Source organism: Calypte anna, chromosome 1, assembly GCF_003957555.1.
Source record: "Calypte anna isolate BGI_N300 chromosome 1, bCalAnn1_v1.p, whole genome shotgun sequence".
NCBI classification, from domain to species: Eukaryota; Metazoa; Chordata; class Aves; order Apodiformes; family Trochilidae; genus Calypte; species Calypte anna.
In genome coordinates, this window is record NC_044244.1 from 9,104,624 (window position 1) to 9,127,869 (window position 23,246).

General features: G+C 37.3%; 1 protein-coding gene across 1 annotated transcript in view; it reads left to right on the plus strand.

The window, feature by feature from the left end:
• SEMA3A (semaphorin 3A) overlaps nucleotides 1-23,246 on the plus strand; it is a 163,078-nt gene that overhangs the window by 109,321 nt on the left and 30,511 nt on the right. The window contains exons 7-10 of the mRNA XM_008493025.2: nucleotides 19,947-20,089; nucleotides 21,049-21,163; nucleotides 21,263-21,332; nucleotides 22,390-22,534. Coding sequence (XP_008491247.1) covers nucleotides 19,947-20,089; nucleotides 21,049-21,163; nucleotides 21,263-21,332; nucleotides 22,390-22,534 — 473 coding nt within the window. The remainder of the gene's footprint in view (nucleotides 1-19,946; nucleotides 20,090-21,048; nucleotides 21,164-21,262; nucleotides 21,333-22,389; nucleotides 22,535-23,246) is intronic.

Genomic DNA, 23,246 nt, shown 5'->3' on the forward strand with positions numbered 1-23,246 from the left:
TCTGTATAAATTAGTTTTGAACCTTAAATTTGCAGTGTTAGCCATTTTTCAGTAAAGACAAAGACATGAAGTGCTTTGTAGTGGAGGGTTTGCTTTTCTAGTTGCTTTCTACAGTGTGCTTAACCCCAGGTTAAAAAACACTCTCCTAATGGGTATACTGAAATCTGGATAAGTTGTAATCAAACTTCCAAAGATAAACCCTTGTGAAGTTTAATACCTAGATGATGAGACATCAAGTTTTAAGTCTTTGCTAATGTTTAATTCATTCAAAACAGGAACTTGAAACTGGTTTTCCCATACTAAGGCTAAGGTCAGAGCTGACAGGGCTGCAGAAAACACAGCTGTTTGGCATCAAAAGTGGAGAGAAGAAGACATTTAGAGCTTGCAAACTAGAAATTTCCTAGAGTTTAACTATCATCCTGAACTGAGAAAAAAAACAGGACAACAATGCAGAGAGCAATTACATTTTTTTCATTTAAATATGATTTTTTCACAGTGAGAAAAATCATCTATTAGAATAATCTCCCCAGGGAAGTGGGTTTTCCCCAACATTGGATGTGTCTCAGATTCAACTGGACAGGGTGCTGGGCCATCTTGCCTAGACTGTGTTTTTGCCAGAAAAGGCTGGACCAGATCATCCTTGAGGTCCCTTCCAACCTGGTATTCTGTGATTCTATGATTCCTACAGAGGTCTCATAGTGACTTTTTGTAGATCCTCCACCTTTCATTTTGTAAGAAGTTAAATGTTGCTGGGGTACCACTTTGAACTGTACCTGGCCCAAAGGAAGGTTCTGACCAACAGTTCTTGAAGATTTTTAAAGTCTTTTCCAGATATTACATACTCACAGACTCCTAAAAACATTTTGGTTTGTATAAATAATTAACCATTCACCAAGGAAAATAAAGCAAGGGAGACCAATTTTTATAGCCATGTAGTTGGGTCATTCATCTAGAAAGTAGGGAACCATTCATCAGTCAGTGTAGCAGTGTATATTTAATTATTGATACAGAATAAGACAGATGTGACATGGAGGCATTTGCAAAAACACAGTAAGATGAGTTGGTGCTCAGGGAAGTCATCTTGGAAACAAAAAGCCCCAGTTTAGTGCCCCAGACTGATTCATGTGCATGCTCACCCAAAGCGTTTTTGGCTCCTCGAGTAAGTGCATGAAGTGTCTGCACAAAATACTTGGACAATTGTAGCTTTGACCCAGTAAAAGTCAAAAAGAGTTTCGAACTCACAGAAGAAAAAAGTCTTGAAACTTAAAAAACATCACCTGTCCAGCTTTACTATAAACAGAAATGGCTCTGAAGTTACACATATATCTTAAGAGTATCGCCTGTAGGCAAAACTCATTTTACTTTAAATGTGCCATTGCCTCTTTCTGTTCAGAGCCATCAAACTCTAGTATTATTTCAAGAGAGTGTAGAGCAAGTCCTGCTACTATGAACTGCTTCAGCAATAATAAAAGATGAGTCGGAAGACAAAGCAGGTCAGAGCAGCTTTCCCAGGTACCGGGGGGTTCCCTGACAAGCTACATGCAGTGTTTGCTGTTCACTATTGGCAGGAACATCCCAGCAAGGATTGAGGGCATGGCTGGAGGCAAGAAGGCAGAAATGGCTGTGCAGTGTACCAAAGCAAATGCTAAGCAATAAAAGCAATGCACTGATGGCAGTTTTCAAGCTGAAGATTAGGGGAGTGGAAAGAAAGCTTGGAGTCACTCTCATCTTCCCTGACTTCAGCACAGGCGACCTGGCCTTAAGTTGTTAACATTTTGTAAAATGAATAACCATAAACATTTATTTTAAAAGCAAAACAGAGTTGGGCTGCAGTAGACTCAGAAGGAAATTAAATCACAAAAACTGCATTAAGGTAGTACTATGAATCTGGTTTGCACCACAGAAAAGTGAGAGAATCCTGGCCTCACTCACTCACTTAACTAGACCTGGGGTTTAGAGACACTGTCAGTCTGGATTTCCAGCTTTGACTTGGAATTTCCTTGCTTTTTATGAGTTTAAACCAGCTCTGTAATATTATTTTAGCATACTTTCCATGGCTTAATTTTTAAAGTGGAGTAGTAGCTGGGCTTAGTCCCCTGCAGTTATTGTCCTTGGTAATCTTTACGGTTACATAAACAGCTGAGAATTATAGAAGCTAAGCGACTTTTCAGTAAAAAAGAAAATGCCCTCTTTAATTTCACAGGCTCCAAGGCAGGATACATGGACTTGATACTCTCCTGGCATTCATACAGAATGTTAGCCACCACTTTATGTTGCTTTTGCTTATGGCAGTTTATATGTCCCAGCACTGGCAACATACACACATCATTTTGAAGATAGATGTATTGCAAAAGAGAGGAATGTCAGACAAAAGAAAGACAAGATTGCAGCTACTTTATAGGATGTTTAACTCTCTAATAAAATTTTATTAACTGTGTCATGATGTTTAGAAATTAATATTTGTTGTCTTGCTGAGACTTGGATGTGTTAATTTGCTGCATCCTTGAATTTGTAATTTGTCTTTGGTCACTCACACCAGGCTCTTTTCCCACCAGTACATACCCATCGATGTGTCCCTCTTTTCATTCACTCCCTTGACCCTCAATGCCTTCCTAGTTCTCACTTCCAAGATTTCCTTCTGCACATTCCTAATCCAGATACACAGAATATAAAAAAATACACGCCACCATTTATGCCAGCATAGACAGGACCCAATCATGCTGGTACCTGGAGGTTATTTAATAAATTACATCTGTGATATTATTGAAGAAAGAAGGTGATGGATGCTACAAATACAATAAAACTTGAGTAAGAGAAGATCTATTTAAATAAAGAATATTAAAACCAAAACAGGCTATGAACTGCACATGAATATATTTGTACAACCTGGTCTAGTTAAAAGGCATCCCTCCTGTGGCAGGGAGGTTGTAGTTAGGTGATCTCTTATGTCCCTTACAACCTAAGCCATTCTATGATTCTGTGATATTTAGTCTTCAGATTAGACATCCTTAACCATAAAGGGGAAATAAATTAGAAAGAGCTGCCCAAAAGAAGTAGTCAGTGAGGCAGCCTAGTTTGTTTTAAGAGGACCTTAGATTACATTTTACATGTTGTAATATAGCATACTTGCCTGACATCACAAGGGACTGCAGTGTGTAGACTAAGAAGTCTGTGTCAGGTCTGTATTCTCATAAGTTTACAAGGCCATCATCAAACAACCTTACCAGTGAAAATGCTGGTATGTGTATGCTTTTTTCACTTTTCCTTGGTTGTTTTTTTCCCCTTGATGGATCTCTTGCATTTAAAAAATGCATTTCTATATTTGAACCAAATTAGTCAGCTGATATCTCCTATCATGCAGGCTGTAGTGTTGACCAAGTTGTGCACTTTCCCACCACCACCACCACTTAAACAGGCATGAAAAACTCCAACCATTGCAGGAACAAAACGTGTCCATATATGCAAGTCTCATTTCTCACTCAGTACACCCTCCCACCCCCATTCCCATTATCTTCATTTCTAAGAATAGTAATAAATAATTCCACAGTGATAAATTCCATGTGTGACAAATGCTAATGTCACCTAACACAGTGTTAGGAAGTACTCAGAAACTATGGTGACGGTAGCATAATAATGTGCACAGAATGGCATACAAATTCAATTTGCAGAGGGTTTTTTTCCCCCTTAAGTGTGCAGCTCCAAATTTCAGCAATTCAATATGAATTTTAAATTGCTTTTCTCATGACAATGTAATAAGCATTTTTTTCTATAAATTTTTGTCACAGCCCATTCTTTTTCTCTCAGAAGAAATGTAGAATTTCTGAAATAACAGAATAATCACTGCTTTCTTAATGTTATCACTCAATGCTTATATTGTCACTAACCTGAAATAGTTACAATTCAGGAAGCCATAGGTCTAGCTGAATATTTGATCAAGAGATACTCATACACTTGAACCCCAAGTTCCTTGTATCTTTATACAAAGTAAGAGCGGCTTTTGATTCAGAAATCAAAGACCAAGTGGCAATTAGAAAATGTGTCCTGATCAAGTGGCCTCAATGAAATTACTCTAAGTCCTAGGAAATAGATCTTTGTCTCTTCCTCCTCCTCCTGCCCCTTCCCCTATTCTAGGATAAGGTAATTTTCCTTATTAAATTTCAGGGGTTGTGGATGAGATTTTGTTGCAGTTAGGTATGAAAAATTGGTAAAAGTAGCCAAAGGGTAAGTATTGAAACTGTAGTGGAAGTGAGTAGGAAAGGTAAAACAGAAGAGGACATAATTTCCTGGCACTCTTGAGGATATGACCTGGGGCAAAAAGTGTTGTATCAGTAAACACCTGACTTGGTGAATGTGTATATTATATGGTTAACCGTGAGCTCATTTATGGGTTTTACCTTGGTCAGCCTTATTATCCACACCAAAAAATAATAGCTGGGAGTGTAGATTACAATCCATACTTTGCTGCAGTTCATACTGTGACTGTCTTTCTAGAGCATATATGATCAGAAATAAGGAGCTCAGAATGTTTTGTGCACTGTTTCCACTGGAGACCAGACAAGCTTTTCTGTTGCACATATTACAGATCTTCAGGATAATAATATTCATAGCTTTCAAAACAAGCACTGTGGAAGTCTGATCCTGATCCCAAACAGATCAGTGCATCTCTAAGCAGAGACTTGGAAGTGATTGGTTGCTTGGACATCTACACTTTCTCATGTACACTCAATTTATCTATTGGTGCTGTGTCTTAGAATTGCTAAATTCAAAGGGGTTTAGGTTAGTTGTGAATACGACATTAGGTCAACAACTCAGTAAATTGTAGTGAGCCTCATGTTAGGGTGAGGCCTGAGAATGTAGCCCTTCCCATCACCTATGCTCTGACTTTTCTGAGGAGGAAATTGGGCAAATGAACCAGAACAAGCTCTGATTAGATGCTAGATAAGGATAAATCAGTGCACCTGTCTGTACAAGGCAAATTGGGTTGTCTCTGTTGGGTGTTCCAAATAAAATTTGTTGACCCAAGTGAGTTGCTTTTTATAAACATTGCTTTAAATGAACAAATCTGAATCTTATGTGCCAACTCCAGTAGTAGGAGCTGTGTAAAAACTCCTCAGCTGCATAAGTAAACTCCAGGAGTCATGGATGTCTCCAACTCTTACTCTTCTCATATTGAATAATAAACACCAGCAGCTTTTTGATTACCAGAACTCCCACTGATAGTCTACATTCTCTAGAAGGTGTTGGGTTTGTTTGTTTGTTTGTTTTTTAAACTATGAAAGATTAATTATTTGTATGTATTTCTTTCAACTTATAACTTGTAGAGTTTGCAATGGATAGTTTTGTAAAGTGGTGGCCTGTTCACATAAGAAAAGTGACAAATTCAGTATATATTTCAAGCATTAGTAGCTGTGCCAATAATCTCTACTAGATAGCTTTGTTTACTACTTTCATTAATATATCATCAAAGGACCGCATCTATCTATACAAATATGTATAAGTATAAACATATTATCCACATGCACTACTTAGTAGAAAGTAGTGCCCTGGTGATGAATTTCAATAGGGGAAAAGAAAAAAAAAAAGAATTTGTCCAAGACAGGTGCAGTGCTCAGGTTCTAAGACTGCACTTTGCTTGGCTTTTGGTGTAGGTCCCATGGGTTTCTTTGTAATTACCATTTTTGCAAAGATCCAAATCAGATTAAGGAGAAGAAAAGTTCAGATTAGGTGGCAGGATGCTAAAGACAAAGCCCATGTGTTATAGACCTTGAAATTTCAAGTACATTTCCCATGATCTCTGAGGTCTTCAGGAGATTTTCTCTGAGATCTTCCAACACCTCTGCTGCTTGGAAAGAGGTGACTTTCAGCTACCAAACTCTGCCTCCTTTCCTTTTCACAAAAGGAACTAACGAGTGTTTCAAGGAAAGTTAAGCAGAAATCTGCTTGTAGGGAATCACACAGCAGAATACTAATTGATTTAAACAAAGCACGAATGTGTCTGTTACAGCCCCCTTCATTGGGATATGACATACATCTGAATCTTTTTTTCTTTATGTTCTTGTGTTGGTTTTTTTTGTCTCTTCTGCTCTAGCCATCAATTTAATGAGTGTTGACCCTGTCAATACCAATTTCCTCTTCTCAGGCCACCACTTTCAGAGTTTGGTAAGCATTCAATGGAGATTTACTGTTGACTGGGTAATTTGAGTTCATGTGTGTGGTGAAAAATTAGTGAGGAGAATTACCCAGAAAAGTGGATGCCATGACAATGCATGTCACCATGGTGTGACCAGCTCTGCTGACATAGGTTTCAAAAGCTCTCCCCCTGTGAAAATGGGGCCTGTTTGCAAATTAATTAGTTTCTGGCAGCAGCTTGATTGTTGACCCAAAGTTTGTAGAGTGGAAAAACAATCAGATTAGTGTGTTCAATATAAAGGCCCAGCGCGGCACTCAAGTGCAGTTTGCCAAACTGTTGAAGCCATGAAAAGAGTGAAACAAATTCTTTTTTGAGAAGCCAAGGCAAAGGTTAAGTGTGATGTGACTAGAGCACGCTGGCCGTGGGGCAGCAGGGGGAGAATTAGAGGTTTCAGCCACACAAAAATAGGGAGTGCTGAGCGAGTTGCATTGAGTTTAATGAAATGCACAGCTTCAGACACAAAGGTATTTGGCAATGGTTTAGCCTGTGTTAAAGGGGGAAATAAGATGGCTTTGTTTTAAGTTTTCTTTGTACAACCATGTGGGACACCAGGGACTGAGTCTCTAAAGGGCATTAGAGACACTTCCTGAGCCTCTAAGCTCTGTTTCTAAGCACCTGCAGACTTTGTACCAGTTCCTCCCCCTCCCTACCACAGACTGACTCCCTTTATCTCGAATGATTCAATCCAAGCCTCCCATTCATCACCTCCAATATTGGGGCAAGTTTCTTCTTTTAAATAGTGCTGGTGCTGAGACTCAGGGCAAACATATGAGAAATCAACACTTGCAAACAGATAGACTAACTAAAACTTGTTCTTCAGGTACTGAGACAAAAGGTAGATACTAAAAAGTACTACAGGACAGATTGTTAACTGATAATAAATGAGAATAGCCTAAATGCAGTCAAGAAAGACCTCCTGATTTCTACTCACTGCAGTGCTCAGCTCATTCCATTAATATGCTTTATTTCTTCAATGGCTGGGGTTTTTTTATGTATAAATCTGCCCTTCAAAATCCATTTTTGGCACTCACTTTTATTTATGCCCTTATAATAGTTCCTTAACATCAAACAACCTCTGTGTGTTTTTTTAATTATTATTTTCCTAATATGACAAATATAAAGAAGGAAAAGCTGTGGAGGAAAGCTTGTTCATGAGCAGTTGATACTTCTCTGAGCCAGTGTCATGGACCAGTTGGGCTGGATCAGGATACCTGAAAGAACCAAGGGAGTGAGAGGATAGAGCAATTGAGCTTAAAATGTGAAAGGCTCCACCACCACATAGCCACCACCCCATCAAGTAATTGAAATGCCACAGCACACCCTGTGGAGTTAATGACATGAGGATACGACCCCTTAATCTGTTCCTATCGCTTTTCCCCATTCCATAAAAATTACAACTGTTAGTCTGCAACCTATACAAACTTTGTGATTTGTTTTTGGTAATGGGGCTGAACCTAACCCCCTTTTACACTAACATTCCTGAACCGTGAAGTGCCTGTCCCAAAAGGCATCCAGTGTTGCTTGCAATTAACACAACTGATTGCTCAAAGCCGGCACCTGATGTGGCACTTAGCCAGCTGGAAACATAATTGGCTCCTTAGAATGAGAAACATCCACTTGAGAGTGGAGTTTCTGATGATGGAGTTATTAGTTCAAAGTAAGCCAGGTATGTGAATACCTGGTCTATACATTAAAATCTCAGCTTAGTACTAGACACAGCTGAATTAAGTTGCAGACTGAAAGCCTTCCTTTCTCTCTGTCTCCCTAACTTCCTTGTCTCTTTGCTAATGAAAGTGTAAATTCCAATCTGAATGCTTGTAAGGCTAACTAATTGCTTTTGTTCTTTGGGTTCTTTAATTACAAATCTCAGTAGATGACAAGTCCTCTGCACTAAAGGAAGACATCGCATTTGCACAGTTACAGAATCCCAACACAAATGTGTGTGGCAAATCAGTGACTGCAGATTTATTCATGCCCTCTGGGACCTGTGCTGCCTTTTCAGCTTAGCATGCAATATGATTTAAATTACAGCTTGTGCAGAGCTGTGCCTTGGGATTACACTCCGTGTTTCCAACTGTTTATAGTTCAGTGAGCTTTAACCTCTGTGATTCTGAAAATTAAATAATGTCACGGCTGATATCAAACTGATGGCTGGTACTGGATTGCTGAATACTGTCTTGTGTTAAAAGCCTATTTTTACAACAAAGTGGAAACATCACTGTATTTAAAACACTGAAAACACGTTCAGGTAATTCAACAGTTCAGAAATCACACTAGCAAAGAATTGAAAAGCTAATATTAAGTCCCATTATCAAGGATATATTCCAACTTCTGTATTTAGCAGAGGGTTGGCTGTTGACTATTAGAGAAGGACTGGGCCTAACGTAGTACTTTGCAATTAGGTAGACACAAAGAGCTTGTAAGGTTGAGAAATGTAGATAGAATGTTGTAGTTAAATTCAGAGTTTTTAATAACTTGAAGTTTTATAGTTTGATTATTTCTGAAATACTATGATATAACAAATCCTAGATCTTGAAGACCCTTTTATGTTGTAATTATAGGATAGCTTAATGTTTCTACAGCCTTTCAACAGAGAAAACACCTAGTTACAAAACTGTATATTTAATATGGCATGTAGTTTCTCAGCAGATTAATTTTCATCCTTTGCAAGGTCTTAATTGATACAAAAAGTTTTAGTAAATTTGCTTCATTTTCTTCTGCAAAATCTGTGTTCTCAATATATATTCTGTTACCATCCCCCTTGAACCACTTCATTGAGTTCTTTCCCAGGTTCCGTCAGGCAACACCTGCAGAACAAAAGAGTGAAACAGATGTCACTACCAGCATCATTTAGCCTGTAGAGCTTTATTCATGACGATGATGTAAGGACTACAGAACAGGAAGGGGACAAATGGGAGAGACAAATGGATACTTATTTTTCACTTGTAAAGGTAGCATGTTTGACTAAATAGCAGAGAAAAGAAACAAAGAAGCCCCAAATAACTTGTTCACAGAACAGCAGTTCTCAGATATGATGGACAGATGAAAAAAAAAAAAAAAAAGACACCAAAAAACAACCAACCAAAAAAAAAAAAAACCACCCCCCACAAATGGTTCCTCATTTAATGCCTCTACATTTTAACAATGCAATAGATCCTGAACTTCCCATTTTGTCAGGCTTCAATGCCTAGCTTCTATGTTTCAAAGTGACATCAAGAGTACCCCATCCCATGCTTTTCTTTTGGATTCTGTGGAATTGTATCAACCTATCATTATTTAATAGCTGGCTGTTAGATTTGATTATTTTTTTTTAATAGTGATTTTACTGTGTGGTTCTTTTAAGCACCATACAGTAAAAAAGAAATTGTAAGCTTTATGGTAACATTTTAGATATGTCAAGATACGCAAGTGTGCACCAGCTGCAGTAGCTGTCAATCAGAAGCAATGAATATTTCAAATGATGCGATAGAGTATAGATTAATTACTACATTATTAAAATGTGGTACTACTGCTTTTAATAATCTGAGTCTCAAAAGCAGCAGTGTTGTCTGAAAGATTCCATACACATAAGACTGTTGAGAGTAACCCACCAAAACTGAACTGCCAGCTGCTATGCCTTTTAGAGCTTTTTCCTTCTATTCTCAGATCCTTGTCACTGGTGGCTATAGGCTGAGTGTTTCCCATTTTAGGGAAAATCATCTCTTTCAAAGACAAGGGTTAAACTGGGCTTCTTTGAGACCACCATCTCTTGTACAGCACCCAGTAGAATTTGACATTCCTGTGCACTTAGGGGGCTGCCACAGGCATACAAACTAAATGCAGAAAAAATAGTTCCCTTTCTGATTTACTTTTTAAAGTGATGTCCTGATGTGTTTTTGTTAGATTCCAGAATCATGAAAGAGAGTATTTCTAATATGTATTTATACATGTAAATTACATGTACTGTTGGTAGGTTTGTAAAGTTTTCTGTTGAGCTGAATACACCAAGATTTGTAGGAAGATTTTATTAGATGAGCTGGTATAAGAAGAGACCAGATAGCCTTCCAGGCACAGAGCTTTTTTAGATAATGGTTCAGGAAAAAACAGAAGAGAAGTTATTTTAAGAACAAGATTACATATTTTTCCAATTTACTCCACAGATCTTATGAAATATTTGATGGCATTCAGTGATAGTATTTTACCTGGGAATATGGCCATGTATCTGAGGGTTGGTGTTCATTGATTCTTTTACTGCCATTTGAGCAAAACTCAGTGCCATTATAAATAGTAAGAAGTGTTCCACTGATGTCAGTGAGATCATGCATATTTCCTGAGCTATATGATAACATCTGACACACTGTAAAATCTGACAGTCATGGGGCACAGCTCTCTTCACTTACCTACCCCTTTGGTCACTGTTTCCTATTCTGTTTCTCTAAATGAACTTCCACTAAAGGCAGAAAAAGCTCCATGAGATGAAAAGGTTCAAAACCTTAGAAGATATTTTACATGGACTAGTGAGTCATCAACTTTTTTTCACCAGATTGTGCAAATGGTTTGTCATTATTAATAGTTAGTTCTGTGCCATATTTGACATACTTTCAGCTTTAATATGTTTTTGTCAGACATGTCAGTAGAAAGCATTCTTTAAAAAAAAGTTTCACAGTTTCTCATTTATTACAGGACCTATATATTTACTACATTTCATTCTTTTATTACTTTTAAATACTTTTGATAAACTTTTAAATACTTTTGCAATTCCTCTGCCTGCTCTTCATGTATTTAAACAAGTGTGCTGCACATTCCTCTCTCCTTTTAAAAAATGCTAAAATTTTGAGTGCACTGTTATTCCAATAAGGCTGTCATTCTTAAAAGTCACAAAAATTTAATCAGATATTTTCAAATACTGTTGGTGATCCAAAAAAGGAGGGTTTGCTTGAACAGAGTAAAAGTACATACTGAACAAACAGACTTTGAGGAGAACAGCTTTGTGACAGATCAGTGCAAAAGGCAATGTTGCAAGACTTTTCTATCTGAAACAGCTGGATAGATTTCATCACACGTGTGCTATCAAATTTTTTTTTTGGTTGGTTGTTTTTTTTTTAATTTAGTAGATTCACATCATTAATAAATTAGGACATTATTTCAGTTGGGTACAAATCCTGTTAGTATCTTGTGTTTACTGAATCTAAATTAATTTAGAATCACATACTATACTCATGTGACTACTGCAAGAGTTTGTCATAACTGATGCTATCACACTGAATACCTCAGGTGCTGAGGGGTTTTGCTTCCACTTGCAGATGCCTTATTGCATTTTATGTTGCTGCTCTATACTGACAGATAGTTCAAACCAGTCTTTCACCCAGTCCTTTCTTCAGTCTCTACTGCCATCCCTCATTAATCTTACTCTAATAGATTTTATGTCAAGTTGCTCTGCACTAGCTGTAAAAGTTAATTATAACAAGAAAACCTTTTTCATAGTTGATAAAATTGCCTCCGTTTTCTAGCCAAATCTTAAAGATTTAACAAACAAATTAAATTACAGGAGATAGGATAGGTTAGGAAAATGCTACAAGAAGGTTGTCTCCTGGATCACTTCTTGGGAAGTGTGTCATGTTGATAATTTCTCGATGAATGATCATCCCTCACTGAGAACTGAGATGATGGCAGAGTCCTTTCTAGTTTTTTGACATGATGTCTAGGAGGAGATTGTTTTTTACAGCTACACAACCCCTTCCACACACTTCAAATGAAACCTGGCAGTACAAAATTTGGGAGTTTTCTTCCTGTTTTGAAAATAGATTATTTTTGACACAAAGGCCATATTTTTTTTCACATTGTAGGCATAAAAAAGTAATATATGTGTGGGCATGTGGTTTTGTAGGAGATGGTGTTGTGCTCTGCATGGCGATGACAGTGAACTTTTAAGAGTTCAGGTTTCAGGAGGTATATGGAGGCTGAAGACATACTGGTCAAACCACTGCTGTTAAGGTGGGGTTTCATGGTTTTGCCAGTCAGGCTGCTGTAGGATGTCCCACTTTCCCTTCAGTGTAATGTCTTGCCATGTTAATCCCCAGCTACTCCTCACTCTGAGCTAGGGTCTTGTCTTCCGCCATCGTGCTGTGTAAGTAGTTTGGCTGATGGTGTTGCTGAAACATGATCTCTCTGCCTTCAGAACACTTTCTTGTACTCTCTGATTTCCAAGTTGCAAAGAGGAAGATTATTACATCAAGACAATCACGCATCTCAATGTTTTGGAAGGCCTAAGAAAATCACATTAGTAGAGAGGAACAGGTTTGGTCTCTTGAGTTTTGGGTCATCTACCATAAACTGCTTTGGGAACCTCCAGGTACTTGTGCTCCACTTACGAATCATCACAGCTTACAAAAGGCAGGCCTGTACATGGCTCTGATCCCTACAAGTGTGTAACACCCCAAATCAGAAATGTCTTTTGTCTTCAGTGCTTCCATGCTCCACTTCCTTCCCTAATACATCACTTCTTAACATAAAGACTATGATATTTAGTTTTTGTCAGACATCCAGAGCTCTAAAGATGTAGGTGACACAGTTAAGGCACAGGCTTTCCATTGTTTTTATTTCCAAGCATCAATGTCAAAAACTTCAGATAAATGACTGAGAGCGGAAAAAACAGGCTCTTAGCTGGAACTCTCATTAGCTTTTTCTGTAGAGAGGCTAAGAGATACAGAGAATTGAGATTAAAGTATTCCTAAATGGAGGCAATATGCTGCAAGCCTTTCTTTCTGTTCTGTGAAGGATGTTAGTTTTCTCAGTTGCTCAATTACTCTCTCTGAGGGACAAGTAAATCAGTTTAAAATAAATTGTGTTGATAGATGTACAACACCTTAAAACTTAGTCAGCAATGGAAAAGAGGTGTTAATTTTGGTTGTTGTTCTGTAAAAAGATAATAATCACCTCTTTTAAATTAAACAGGGTGGGTAGATCATAAGCATTGTATTGTGAGAAATCTAATTTACGTTTAGAATTAAGCTGTAATTTTACTGAACTGTTGTGCTCACTTTTCTTCACCATATAATTAGCCATTACAGAGAATCAAAACTATTGTTGTCTCTTTAGAAAAAAGGCTTCAGAAACTGATAATTGCATCAGAGATCAACATGTTCTTCGTTCCCCTTCCTGCATGAGCTAAAATGTGAATCCCAAGAAATATTCATAGCGAACTGTGTCTCTAAGGAAAAGGAGAGAGAGCGAGCTTGGGATGCTGGCACTGCCTGGAGAATTAAGTCTTGGCTGGTACTCAGAGGTTCATTGACGCTACTTTAGAGGTGTTAACTACATCAAATTAAGATTGTGCTCCCATTGAGGTCCTTTTGGTCCTGTGGCACAGAGGAGGGGCCAGGCCGTCCTTTTCTCCCATCCCCTCCAGGTCACCACCGCTTCCAACCCCTGTGGGAGAGCGGCTGCTGCTGCCGTTCTCGCCTCCCCTCCCTTCCCTGGACCAGCCAGGCTTCCTCTACAGGACACCTGGCTCTTCTGGGAGTACACCCAGAACCCTAAAACCCAGGCTGACCTTACAAACCACTTCTCCCTAAAACTGCCCAACCAGCGTGGAGTAATCTGCCATCATATGTTATTAATATTATGAAACACACTTGCCAATCTCTGCTTTTGTCCTAACTATAAACCTATAATTTTTTTTTTTTTTTTTTTTTAAATCCTCCATTTAATTCAGATTTGTCATCTCTCTACAATGAGAAGTATCCATGGGTGGCACCCATGGTCAAAGCACTGAAAAACCTTGGGTACTGGATTCCTGCTTGCACTGAGTTTAGGGGAAATTTACACATGTAGAAAAGCATTGTGAATTTTTTGTGTGTGTGTGTGTCTTTTTTGTGTGTTAGGTTGCTATTGCATCCATGCACTGAAATATGGAAAAGTGATATGTTAATACTACTTTTAATACCTTTCATCCATCCTTGAAAAGCTGTAGTTAAAAAAAAAAAACAGTTAAAAAAAATAATTCACACAAGTCAGCACTAAAGCAGAACAGCCAGATTCTGCAGAGAGGTAGATTTTTTTTCTGAATTCTGAAAACAGTTTAGAATCAGAAAAAAAAAAAAAAAAGAATATGTATGCAGTTGAAAATACAAGAGATTTTATCTAAATCTTTAATTTATCACCCCATATTATAATCTGTCACCCAAGTTGTTCTCACTAATCTTTGAAAAACTAAAAAAAATATAATTGTTCCTCAGCATCACTCTGGCTTGACTCAAAGACAAACTGCTTGATAAATATGATCAGTCTTTAAAACTCTTTCTGATGAGAATTTCCATTGCAATATCAGTGAGTGACCATAGTGCCTCTTACCCATTTTCAGCTGCCAACATCTCAATCATGCACAGCCTGCATACCACACATCTTCCTCTGCCTATCCTTGTCTTTAAATCACATCTCTACTCTGTGGTCCATGTCAGCATCTGACAGTAAACTACCACGAAACCCTTGTATTCAGTCCATAGCAGCCACAGGTTATCCTTTGTCCAAGGAGCATTCCCACCATGAGGATGTGGTCTGATGCAATCGATATTGTTGCAGAGCTTCACTCTTAAGTGCTGAATCCACGAGAACTTCGCTGTGTTTGCCTGAATCATCAGCAACAGGAGGAATCTGAAAGTTCAGGAATTAAAATGAAGGGCCTTTGGAAGAATACCACTAAAAGCTTTGGTGTTTTGTAAACTACATTTGCGTGTGTAATAGCCCAAACCAACTCAGCTCTCTCATCATCATATATTAAAAGCTTTGTCCTCTGGTGACCTTGCCGAATGTGCCTGTGGCAGACTGCTCTGCTGTGCACTGGTGCTGCAAGTCCTGCTCTCTGTGGGAAGCAGAGCTTGCTGTGATTGCAAGTTCAGATTTTTTGAGGACAGGGCTTGGCTCTCTGTGCTGGGTCTCAGTGGACAGGCACTGTATGTGTTTATCAAGTCCCGAGTAGCTGTCTATTTTTGTTGTTGTTAAATTTTTAATTTCAGCTTCCCCAGTCTTGTTCCTCTCCTCAGGGCCCCAGTCGCCCTTCAGTACTTTTCATTAAATTATAGCAATTGCGGTTTTACTGAGCATAAAATTTCCCTAGTTTCCTAGAATTTTCTTGCTGTGAACTGATAAATTAGTCATTTTGGCCATAAATATACAATAAGAGAAACATGCAGTTCAAACTTTTTGCAAAACATTTCCTGAGAGAACTGCCCTTTGGCTCCTGTCAAGTGATGAAGAGATGACCCCAGCTTCTGTTCCTTGAGCTTACTCAGTCCTGACAGATAAAGGTAATTTCTGATGCCTTCAAGTTTATAGATCTTCATTAAAATGCTAATAAAATTCAGTTAGAAATCCAATTTCAGACTTCTAATGTTTTTTGCTATTGGGGCTGCATGTATGTTTGTGCAGTTGTTCCTTTTGAAGAGTAACATTTGTAAAAGAACCAATGCAGATCGATTTTCCTTAGCTTTTTCTCAAGCTGAATTGCTGAGACAAGCAAAACATGTTTCCATTACTTAACTAAGCAAACAATGGCATATAAATCATAGAGGCAGCTGGACCAAGGTGTCGTTTTCATAAAGAGCCAGATTTCTCATGAAGGACAGTTTAATGGGCTGCTGCCAGGGAAATGTCTGCAGAGCTGGGAATTGCAGGAGGGCACACAAATAGTGACGCTAGAAAAGGTGTCATGTAGGAGCTGAGAAATAGCCCTACAGCCAAGACCACTGGAAAAAGGATACCGAAAAAGGTGTGTGCTTTAATAACTTGCTTCTCAAGGCTGATTGTTTTAAATAAAAATCTAAGTTTTTATTTTTAGCTTGTTCACATTGGCTGCAAGATCAGAGACGTGTTTTTAGCTGCAATTTTATTTTGATCATGTTTATGCTGTGGCTTTGTTTCTCCTTTGATCATGCTTAAACATGTTTCAGACATGTTGTTTGATGTGTGCTGTTTTTAAAACACTCTTCCACATTGTCTGCTTGTGGGGTTTTGTTTTGTTTTGTTTTGTTTTTAAACAATGAATCATTGCAAAATATTTGCCTTCAAATTATTTCTTAAATTAATTTTCTCAAAATATGCTTTCTGGACTTTTAGCCAATGGCAGACTGCTTTTAAACAAGAAAGTGTTGAACTGTTCTAACAGCATTTTTGAGTTCTTCATAGACTGGAGACAGGCTTAGGGACAAATCATACCCCATAATTCATACACAGAAATTTCAAGTCACCCTATCTATCCACAATAGCTGTAGCACACTGACTTTTACAATTGTCACCAGTGGGTTTAGATCAAAGTCCCACATTCCATTCAGTAAAACTTGCTTGAAGTTCCTCCCAGCACTTCTTTTGTGGCTGTGTTAAGTGTAAGAAATAGGTCAACCCTGACTGAATCATTTTAAACTTCCCATGGGGACTCCTTGATACCGAACCTCTTTAATTTTGCAGGCTAAGACAGGGCAGTCTCAATACTTGAACACACATATTCCTGGATGACATTCTTTCTATTGCTGCATGGGTGAGCAATTAGGAGAGCCAAGGAGAAGTTCCTCATCTGTGGACAACATCTCCTTTCCTTTCCTCAAAGAAGAGCAGTAAGAAAATGCTACATAGTCTATGGAGAGGGTTATGTTGCGTGACTGCCGGCCATCTGGCTGATTGATTCATCATGACCCTAAACAGTTAGTTGTAAACACGGCCTGAAGCCCTGGAGTTAAATGCAAGGATGCATCAAGCCTCAGGCAAGTCAAACAGCTCCTTTGCTAATGAAACAATAAAGCACACACTACAGATCACTAGTTCACACCACAAACTTCTTAGCATTATAACCTACAAAATTATTGACTTCTCTTCCTCTCCCCAAATGTTATATACTTATATATGTTGTGGCTTTTATGATTGTTATATTAATTCTGAAAAGAAATTAATTTATTTCTGTATGCAGCAGAACACATGTAGTCTCTTCATTGCATAGACATAATCTGTTATATGGAAGAGGGAAGAAAAACCAGCCACCACCAGGTAACAAGAGTAAGGGCCCTATGACATGAAGGCCCACTCTTTTATTGGCTAAAGCATATAAGTTTAACCATATGGTGAAACAGACTGAGGTTTTATCACTACACCAGTGTTATTCAATAAAAACTGTTCTATGAGGTACAGTGGCTGTGTTCTAATATTAGGCTGTGTGATTACTTTATTTTCATTGATGCAGTTAGGATTATTAATCACTAATTAAAAATCTGAATTCATCCCAGATGAGCACTGGTTAGAAATGTATACAAAGCATATTTTCATGCACGCTGGCTATAGCGTTCATGCCTTCCTCACATCCTTCTCCTCTGCTCCTCTAACTGATGGAATTGTTAGAAATAAGTATTTTCAGTTTCTTAAACTATTTTTCTATCAGTCTTGTGCCAGTCCTCTTTAATACTACACTCTCTTACTATTTCTAGGTTCACTTGCAAAAATATGAGAGGGAAAGAAAAGAATAATAATATGCTAACCAAGGGCAAGTTTATGTAACCCATACTGTATAAGCAGTGCTATTGACTCAAGTGAGACTCCCCACAGTATCTTCAGAGGCCAATGTAAAGTTAGAATTTTGATGTCTGATAATATAGTGATTTGTTTTAGAATTTGATATCTTGTGATTTACAAAACCCATTGCACTAGAAACAAATCATTCAACCATTTGGGAATGTATTTAGGTTTTGGTTGAATGATTTTTTTTTTTTACTCTTTTCATTAAGACTTTAAGACTGTAAAAACAAGGTATTCAGACAAGAGATTCTCCAGATCCAGTAGCCCAGACATTGTCTGCTAATGGGTATCCTCTTTCTCTAATGTATCTTTTGACAGGCTGCAATTCAGATTTTTTCAAGATGTAGCGTTATGTTTCTTCTGGTACAAGTTGCATTCAAAGCCCTAGTACATTTTATATAAAATAATAAATATTTACCATGGTACAATATAGTCTAGATATTACTTATCTTGGGCTTTGTGCCAGTGTAACTTGAAGGCTATTAAGTGCATACTTGAAAGAAAGGAAATTGCTTTGGTAGCTTAAGTTACTAAGTTACTGTGTTTTCAGATGTTCTTTTATGTTTTCAGATGTCTAAAAAGATTTATTTTAATAAACAACAGGTAGTAGACACAGTCCCACAGAGATCTGCCCTGCAACTGTTGTTGCTCAACGTGTTTGTAAATAACCTGAAAAAGAGGTTTAGCAACAGGATGAGAAATTTTTTCATGATACTAAGTTGTTCAGCATTGTGAGACAAAGGAAGACTGTGAAGACTTACAAAAGGATCTTATGCAACTGGATAGCTAAGCAATCAAATGACAAATTGAATTATTCCTGATGAATGATGTTGTGATAAACCATGGGGAAAACTATTAAGAAAAGATGCCCATCTTCACCTAAAAAGTTATGGGCTGTGGACTGAGCATTACCAATGAAAAGTGAGGTTCTGAGGTCATATAGTACATGAAGTTCCATGAACATTTCAAATTACTGCTTAGGAACTGGTAAATTCTAATTAAATTTTAGGAATGACTAAACAAAGAACAACAAATTCAACAGAGTATTGCTATAGCCCTTGTATAAGAGCATAACTCATCTTGAACACTGCTGGTATTTCCAGTACAGGAATTAAGATGACAATGTTGGAATATGTATCTTGAGCTAAGTAAACCTTGGTTTAATCCAGTATGGTAATTCTGATGTACACTGTGTCTCTGTGTGTGTGTGTGTGTATATATATATATATATATATACACACACATAAGAATATATATATGCACACACACACAGAATTCTGTAGAATATACACATATAATAAAAAAAATCTAAGCGCATGCATGTATATATTTATAAAAATACATTCAAATCTGTTGCTTACAAACACTGCCAGCCTTAATAAGGCTATGGGTTTCACAGGACAGCTCGTGCAAACTGACAAAACAAAGTACAGATCATTATTTCTGTAATTATATAGCAATAAACATACACTGAAAAGATGTTAGTGCATGACACTAAAATAGCTTATAACTTCACATAGGAACAGGACTCTGAGTGGATAAATATAGTCCACATTTAATTATCCCAGCAGGATGTAAAATGGTTATAAAACAGATTGGTAAATCTGTTGGATATGCCTTCTTTTTCCAAATATAGTGAAAGATACCAGCTGAAGTATCTTTAAAATACAGTGCTGAGCCAGATTCACCACTGGTATGAGTTTACTGTTACAATTGCTGTAAAATTCTCCCCCAAAACTACTTTCCACCATTTTTGACATAACCATCAGTATGCTTTTCTTATAATCATATAATGTTGCCACTCTAATTTTCAAGAAATAAAGGTTTTCTTTGGAAAAGAATATTTAAAAAAAGACATAGTGTTTCAGTAACTTCAATAGAATTCATGAATGTACTTCTTTTCTGAAAATGGGACAAAATTTGGGGGGCTTGGGTTATTGTACTGTGGAAGTAAACAAAATCAACTGTATTTTTAAACATTTTTGTCAGTAACACATTCATACTTGTCTACATGTAAAATACTTTACTTACATATTCAATGTACTAAATATAAGAGGAATGTAAATTTCACACATCAATGGGTGACAGTGTACCGAACATGGATGTATTTGCCATTTGATCCTAATATTGATTCTTGGGAGACAAAATCACAATTCGTTTGTATAAGGCAAGTGGTTCATCTAATGGAGTAATAACATGCACAATGGCAATGTCTTCTTAGATCCTAGATTTATTAGTGCTCACCTGATACCAGAGAGCGACAATCCAGAAGATGACAAAATCTATTTCTTCTTCCGTGAAAATGCCATTGATGGGGAGCATACTGGAAAAGCCACTCATGCCAGAATAGGGCAGATCTGCAAGGTAAAGTAATGCCTTCTTCATATGAGATTAAATACACTGGAAGGAGACTTCACAAGTGATTTTACAAACTGCATTTTCTTTCCTGTAAACTATTCAGTATTAACACTGATCCTCTCAAGTGAAATACAGGGGGTGAAACACCAAAATGTATACTATTCAGTTCTTCTCTTTTGGGGAAAGCTTTACAAACTATGATGTTTTGTTCAACAAGTCATAGGCGTCTTCTGGGAGTTAGGATGTGTCTGCAAAGAAAGGAAATTTGATACTTCCAGGTAGGCCAAAAACATTTGAAGAACTGGATTTTTAAATCCTACATTAGTTAACAATTTTAAAACAGAGGGAAAGAAAGATTTAATGAAGCTATTGCTTAAGCTTAGCTGAATTTCTACAAATTGAACTATATTAATAATGTTGTAGTTTTGGCAACTATGACATGCACAGTAAATGTCATGCTAATCCATAAGCAAAATTTTAATTTATCTCCTCAAAACCTGTTCAAAAAATCAATTACTCTGTAAGTATGGAATACTCGGTGCACTTTTTTCATAAATTTTTCAGCTATGCAACTCATCCCAAGTCTTCTGGCACTTTTATTTACTTAGTTCACTTATGATTTCATATCTATTTTGTTGCTAATCAGTTAAGAATAATAAACCCCTTAGGCTTCACCAGAACACAGCAGGCCTGGGAACTCTGCAGCAAAATACTTTCCTCTCGTTCTTCAGAGTTATATGTGTATTACAATATATAAGGAAATTTGGGATTTTATTTTTTTTTTAAATTATGTGCTATGCAGAATTAGTGTCTTTGGCAACATAATAATGCTTTTGTATGTAGACGTTCAGTTCTTTTCTCTCTTTTCAGTAAGTATCATCTTTTGGTTATTTATTTTCTTGGCACTCTGCTACTTCTAACAAAGACTGTTACCACATATTAATGCAAAATGCTTTTGTTATTAGAATGACTTTGGTGGGCACAGGAGCCTTGTTAACAAGTGGACAACTTTCCTCAAAGCACGGCTGATTTGTTCTGTGCCAGGCCCCAATGGCATTGACACACACTTTGATGAACTACGTAAGTGGCAGAAATGGCTTTGAATACAGACATGTTTTCAGATATTATTCATATGAATTTAACTTAGATTTTGTTTTCCATCTCTTGTTATTGTTACAGAGGATGTGTTCCTAATGAACTCAAAAGACCCTAAAAATCCAATAGTCTATGGAGTGTTTACAACTTCCAGGTATAGAATGTATCATTTTACTTGCATGGAAACTTGGGTGGCTGCTTGTTTTAAAGAGGCCTCTTTGTTGAAAATGTTTTTAAAAACACAAATTTTCTTAACCTTTGAACTGAGAAGCCAGTGGCAGTAAGAGGTAATGAATTAGGTTTGTTTCTTTTCTTATGAGCAATGTACGCTGTCACTCCAAAGCAAGTAGTCACAAAGACTATCAGTTTCTCAGGCTGTTTTAACTGTTAAATTGGATTTTAATTGTGGGATTCAGAATTTGTAGCCCTTTCCACACAGACTTGGAAAAATAACACAAGCGTAAACTTTTCTGAGGGCAGGGTGAAATAGAAAATCTGTGGTGTGAGAAATTGGCTATTCAGGGAGGTATTAGTAAAAAAATACTGCTGAAATTAATGATCTTTCAAAATTCTGTTTTTGTACCACACATAACTGTGACTTAAATGTTCTGGTTTCAATGTGCTTTCACAAAGACCAAAATTATACTTGCATCTTTGGCTTGAGGAAGGTTTGTAGTACTGGTTGCATTTCTACACTTATCCATGAAGGAAAAAAGTTTTAGTTTATAAACAGAAACAATGTAGTGGTAACCAGCCATAAAAGAGGCAGATTTACAAGTCCTTCCTGTCTTCTTTAAGAAATCTCAAAATAAGAAACAACACTGAAGTTTGCTTGTGTGCTGCCCAAATAACAGAAGAGACCAATTCAAAAAAATAGAGAAAAATGCAAAGTTAGGAAAGAATTGAATAGTCCTCTAGGGTCAATCACATTGAAGTTTACTGAGAAGGCTTTGGCCTTCTGGGGACAGGATGTTTTAAATAGTGAAATAGCAGCCATCTACTTAGGAAAATGTCTGAGACATCGTATCTGCTATGCTGAGCTTTCATGGGAAGTGTGTTAGGATTGCTCTGAGAGCATGTCAGAGGTTTGGTAATCATCACATGCAATAAATTAAGAAGCAACAATCTGCTATTTCCATGGCACTTCCACTCAGTTAAACCAGTAGATAATTTAAAGAACTTGATTTGATTTCTTCTCCCCTCTTTTTTAGTAATATCTTCAAGGGCTCAGCAGTGTGCATGTACAGCATGACGGATGTGAGGAGGGTATTTCTTGGTCCCTATGCCCACCGAGATGGCCCAAACTACCAGTGGGTTCCCTACCAGGGTCGAGTGCCATATCCACGGCCAGGAACTGTAAGTACCCTTAGAAATATAGCAGTCTGAAAAGGGAAAATGGTGAAAAATATTTTCACCTTTTACATGGTCCTTCAGCTGAGATCTAGGAAAGAAACTGAAAAAGACAATGACATGGACAGGGTGTCAGAAAGGAAAGCTAACAGTTCCTCTGGGTCCAAAACTTACTGATTTTCATGTGAAATATGAAACTGCAATAACTGCTCCATTTGGATTTTAATTTTGGCATTCATGTTAACAACTTCAGCAGAAGTTTGATCAATGTCTGGAGGATTTACCAAAGTCAAATGTTTAATAAATTACTCTGCATTATCCTTTCCTTGGAATTTGTCTTTGTTCCAAATATTTGCTGAACCATTCTTAGTGAGAATGAACAGAAAACAGAGCATCTGCCAGGTTGTTAAGAAACTTTGAGTTGTTCTTGACATTAATTTTAGCACAGTAAGACAGATATTTCTGCAGTGGATGATAGAGTGACTGTAATAACTTCTGACTTCCATCAGCATTTTTTAAAATCTATGCCTTTACCTGTTTATAGTTGAAGAATTACTAAAATATCAATATATTTAAGATATCCACATTGACATCTTATTGATGTCATCACATTCTAGAAATACTTAACTGCCTCTGAAATTACCAGCAGCCTGAGAAGACATGACAGTTATGAAAAAAGCATTAGTTGTATGTGTTGGGGGTAGTTCCTTAGCCGATA